The 5,714-nt window shown below is 35.4% G+C and overlaps 1 protein-coding gene across 3 annotated transcripts in view; it reads left to right on the top strand.

Annotated features, from left to right (window-relative positions):
• Nucleotides 1-5,714, top strand: part of LOC107688475 (phosphatidylinositol 3-kinase regulatory subunit gamma-like) — a 40,874-nt gene that overhangs the window by 22,151 nt on the left and 13,009 nt on the right. For all 3 annotated transcript variants that reach the window (XM_016486152.1, XM_016486154.1, XM_016486153.1), the window contains 2 exons: nt 3,848-3,940; nt 4,484-4,549. In XM_016486152.1, coding sequence (XP_016341638.1) covers nt 3,848-3,940; nt 4,484-4,549 — 159 coding nt within the window. The remainder of the gene's footprint in view (nt 1-3,847; nt 3,941-4,483; nt 4,550-5,714) is intronic.

Here is a 5,714-nt window from a genome sequence, read left to right on the forward strand (position 1 = left end):
GTTACTGTGCTCGTGACGAACAATTCATAGTGCTCTCTACTCCAGTCTTGTGATCTAACCAGATATCCGTTAAAAATTTACACGATTTAGAAACGGCACGAAACTCCAGCAAGATAATTTCCTTTTATGCAAAACCATTTATCTTTATTTATAGATCAAGTATAACATTAGGAACATTTAATCATCTTGGAGAGAGTTTCATCGTCTTGACTGTCATAACCGAATGTGACACACAGTTTGAATGCCGAATGGAGGATGACAGACAGCCGCTGCGGAGAGAAGAGTTTACGTGAACTTGACTTAAATATTCATCTGTACCTCACATTAAACTATGGAAAAGCTTCAGAACACTTGAAATATAGTGCACGAAAACTTTATGGTGCTTTATAATGTTTTTGTGGCTTTCGTGGGGCTTAATAATAACACAGAATAGTATACGCACTATATCAGATTTGGATTGGTCTCGTCTGACCGATACCCCGATCCAGCTGAAAATGCCAGTATCGGAGCGATACCGATACTGAATATCGGATCGGCGCACCCCTACCCTAGTGTCGTGCATAGGTTGCGTTAGACTTGAACATTGTCTGTCATTTTGACGGAAAGGGTCGTAAAAATTCCATCATCTATTATTACCCGCCACTGATTGGCAGCTGCCTTTAGCAGAGCCTTTACCGATTACCTCCATTGATCAAAGCATTCGGCACGGTCGTCTGTGAGTGACGTCACCTCCCAATACAAACATACCCCATAGTATAGTCCCGCCCCTCACATTGATTAACAGCTTTCCATGTAGACATCGGAAATATTGCGATTCCATTTGAGTTTTGGCAGGTTACATGCACGATGCAGAGAGAGTGAAAAAGCAAATGTGGTAATTAATATTGCTATTTAAATATGACAGTCCCATAACTCGTAAGACATGAGAAATACAGTTGCAAATGGACTTTGCTTTTTCGTTTGAAATGAGGCAGTCACTGTGCGTTCGCGAAAGCGAAAATGCAAACGGTAATGCAAGATTTGCAATTGCATTTGGATTGTCACGATTTATAAGTCCACGTGGAAAACGCAATTGAAAATACAATTTGCAATTGCTTTTAAAAATTGCCCTGAATATTCTTCCATACAGGCAGGTGCTGGTCATTCAAAAGCTAAATGCAGAAAATATAACGAGGAATATCTTGCTCTCGGCTTCAAACTCACCGTATCTACACCGGACGCTAACTGTTGTTGCGTCGCGCCGCAAGTCTACACTGGACGCAACAAAGTGATTGTTACAGATCATTTTAACTTTGTGTCAATACGTCATAAATAGAACAAGGCATCAGTTTAATGTTGGATTTGTCGTGTCGCGCCGCGCCGCATCCAGTGTAAACGGAGTCACTGATTATAATGGGTTCTACTCACTGATCTATATATTCTCTATTATAGATCAGTGGTTCTACTGTATTTTGCTGCTCGCGTCCGGTGTAGTTACGGTGTTAATTTCGTTGGTGTAGAGGAAAGGCCTGTGTGTGTCCTATGCCTTAGTGGACAGCCTGAAACCCACAAAAAAAAACAAATAACTAAATATGAAAAAACTACAGAGAGAATAAGAATAATAACAGTTATTCTCTGTATACTATTTTTCAATGTTTCAAGTGTTGCAGGTGTTTTTTCCGCTGTAGTAAAGTAAAAAAGCATTTATTTTTCATGATGTTTATTGAAATAATTTGGTAGTCTAAGGTGAGATGGGGAAGGGGGGGGGGCTAGATTTTTTTTTTATAGGTTTAAAGGGGGGTGCGACCAAAAAAGTTTGAGAGCCACTGGGTTAACACGATCTATGGTGTCGTGGTAAATGTGTGAGATGAGGAAAGATTGAGGGCGGAAGAGGCAGGCTTCATGTCCGTAAGAGGGAAAAGCGAGCAAAGTTCCATGTTTAACATGCAGTGGAAAAGTGAGAATGTGCTGACATGGCACTTCGTCTGAACTCCAAAATTAATAATCAGACGTGGTTTAGCCTTGCACTGCCAGGAGGCGAAGGCAGCCAAGCTCTGGCCTCTTTGTGGTGGGCCTGAAAAGGAGGGTCTGGCACATGGCCAGTGGGGTTTTGCTTGTTCAGGATTTTTGATTAAATCGTTTATTGTGCTCCACTCACGCAAAGGGCCAAGGCAGCTTTTGCTCCAGAAGGAGTGGAATAAGACAGGAGGAAACGTTTTTTTTTTCATCAGTAAAAATCTTTTGTATGATAAAGACATTTTTTTTCTTTGTTTTCTTTGTGTAGCTTCATCTATTTAGTTTTTTTAATTCTGTTTCATTATCTTTTACTGTGTGATTTTGTAATGCCTTCTAACGTTTGCTTAGTTATTTTGGTTAGTTTTTGAGTTTAATTGTTTTGTGTGAATGCAAGAGGTCTTCAAGGGGCTTTAACCAATAAAACAAGCAAGGAAGGAAGCAAAATATAAAAACTGTCATAAAAAACCATATGCAATTATACATCCCGAAGTCATCACTGTCCTAAGACCAAAGAGAAGTGGGAGACGTGGCCTGCGTTGAGTTCAGTGCTGGCTCTGAGGTGCAAAAATACCCTGATTTTATAGAAGAGCCTTCTCATTATATCACGTCAACAGCCTTCTCCGCTAGACAGTTGCTGCTTTTGGCAGCTTTAGTATTCCACGAAGGACTGCACATTTAGCGCTATATTTAAAAAAGGTAACGGGCAAGTCAAAGTCAAATTTAAAACATTGGCCTCGGGACAGTGAGTCACAACAGTAGGTAGAGAAGGCTGCAATTTTGCAAACCACAATTTAGAAATGAGAAAGTAGAGTGCCGGATTAAATGCTGGTGTTAAGAAACATTTTACTTTAGGATTTGGATTTTGTGTTTTATAAGGCACTCATTTTATTTAGAAAATAAATGTAATCCCATGGTATCCTAATGGCATGATGCTCTTTTTTTATTGTTATAACTATTATTACAAATACTTTAAATATGCAATTCATTCATACAGTGAATTGAATACACTTCTTATATAATGAACATGTTTTTAATTTGTAAATAAAAATGAATTTTGTTAATTTCTAAAAAAAAGTCTGTTTTTTATTTTTTTTTAACTGTCCTGTTGTCATATTGAAGAGAAAACCTTATGAAAAGAAAACCATATTAAATAGTTTGGCATAATCTTGTATTATTTCTAGGAAAAAAAAATGCTTAGCTATTTATTAATATTTGAATGTTTGTCTGCCAATTCAAAGCCATGTTGTGCAGCCAAAAAGTGGGAAAAGTGTAAACAAAACAGGAAGTGATATAAGAGTGAGCACCCCTGCTGACTCTCATGACTGTGTAAAAAATATCAGATAATTTGAGCTTTTATACTTATACTTAAGTAGGTTATGCTTAATATTTATGATAAGATATAAGATGATAAGTCTTTTTACATTAAAAATATATTTAAAAACGTAATGTTAATTATAATAATTAAGGTATGTAAATTCACATATTCAAGGTGTAAGAAAAATGTTACCACTTTTTACTTGATGTTTACACCACATGATATTTAATTGATTTAGTTTAAACTTTTGTTGAAAAAAAACAATTTGCTCTTGGTTTAAAAGGCTTTTCCTTCCTTTAACTTGGACACTCTTAAGTTTGAAATGTTCAGAGGATGATATATTTATGTAATCGTTATAAGCAGAAGTTTGAGGCAAATTGTCTTTTTTTTTTTTTTTTTCTCTCTGCCGTTTCAGTTGCTCCAGTGCTGGACTTGACCAAACAGTTCACACACCCGACACACCCGCCTTCTAATTTTAATAAGTTGGTCGAAGCAATTGAGCGGACAGGTAATACTTTTGTGTCATTGAAGTTTCAGTTGCTCCAGTGCTGGACTTGACCAAACAGTTCACACACCCGGAAACTGCTCCTTCTAATTTTAATAAGTTGGTCGAAGCAATTGAGCGGACAGGTAATACTTTTGTGTCATTGAATGTCATGTAAAGGGCTTTATTGTTTGTGGTTTGTTCGTTAGAGAACCTGACACATGATACGGAGTGAGCAGGAGTCCCTGCAGAGCGCCTCCAGCCACAAGAAAGAATGAAAATAAAAACACATTGGATTTCTACTTCTTTTAATAGATATTTATTTTTTAAATATATATTTCCACATTGAAAATAATAAATTAAATGTGTGAAATGTTTCTTATTACACCATATGTCAGTTATTAACATCCAGATTTCCTCTTTCACTGTGAGCCGTCCCTCTCTTTCTCCCCTGAGCAACGCTCGGACTGTCTGGCTTGACTAAAGCCGTCTTCTCACTTCTTCACAGACTAAAGCAGAGCTCAGGGATTCAGCTGGGCTGTTTTCCCAGTTCTCCCGATAGCGTGACTGGATATATTTATATCTCCGGGCTTTTACATTTAATGTTTAGATATAACTGCTCCTCTAATCCAAGCTGGCATGGAAGATCTATTTTTGAGAGATGAGTTAACGCCTCGATTTTCTGCTAGGTCTGGACTCTAGGACACTTTACAGGACATCCACTGCTTCAGCTTCTGACAGACAGAGCCTCGCTGGTGAGTTTAATCGCAGTTCTCATCCTTTGCCACTTAGGTATGCACTTCCTGTGCAGGAGAAGGCAGTCGGGGTTATTCAGTTTCAGGGCTTAAGGATTTTGATTGCTTTAATGTTATGTCTTATTCTTAGTAGCTATAAGTCTTTCTGTTCTGCTCATTTGTGACCCTGGACCACAAAACCAATCATAAGTAGCATGTTATATTTGTAGCAGTAGCCAACAATACACTGTATGGGTCAAAATTATTATTTTTCTTTTATGCCAAAAATCATTAGGATATTAAGTAAAGATCATGTTCCATGAAGATATTTTGTAAATTTCCTATTGTAAATATATTAAAACTTAATTTTTGATTAGTAATATGCATTGCTAAGAACTTAATTTGGGCAACTTTAAAGGCGATTTTCTCAATACTTTGATTCCAGATATTCAAATATTTGAAACTAGTGAAAAATGTCTTCAAAGTGAACTGTCCTTTTGTCAAAATGAAGGGAAAAAAAAAATTAAAAGAATGGAATTCATGAAATGAAAATTAGTTTGAAAATTCAAATAGTATCTTGGCCAAATATTGTCCTATCTTAACAAACCATACATCAATGGAAAGCTTATTTATCAATTGAAAAAAAAAAAAGGTTTTGTGGTCCAGGGTCACATTATAGATATCAGCTTAGATATCAGCTTGTGTACAATGTTTAAAACTTTTATTATCTATCTGTCTGTCTGTCTATAAAGAAAGTAGAAAGTAATACATTTATTTAAAATATATTTATATTAAGTAATAATTATTTATAGTTCATAATACATATTATGTATAATACAAAATATAAGCATCATTTAAATAATCCTAAAAAGTAAATAAGTGTAATTATTTTCTATCTCCGTTTATCGATCTATATATCAAGAAAGGAATAAATAAATACATGTCTTTATTAAAAAAGTATATATTTTATTGTAATTTGTTTTCATAATACAAAATGTAATCATTATTGTAATGATTTTAGATATATCTGTCTATCAAGCTATATATCAAGAAAGTAATAAATACATTTATTAAATAAATATTTTGTTATATTTATTGGATCATAATAAATATAAGCATTATTTTTAAAGGGGTCATATGATGCGATTTCAATTTTTCCTTTCTCTTTGGAGTGTTACAAGCTCTT

Source organism: Sinocyclocheilus anshuiensis, unplaced genomic scaffold (assembly GCF_001515605.1).
Source record: "Sinocyclocheilus anshuiensis isolate Anshui unplaced genomic scaffold, SAMN03320099.WGS_v1.1 scaffold329, whole genome shotgun sequence".
NCBI lineage: Eukaryota > Metazoa > Chordata > Actinopteri > Cypriniformes > Cyprinidae > Sinocyclocheilus > Sinocyclocheilus anshuiensis.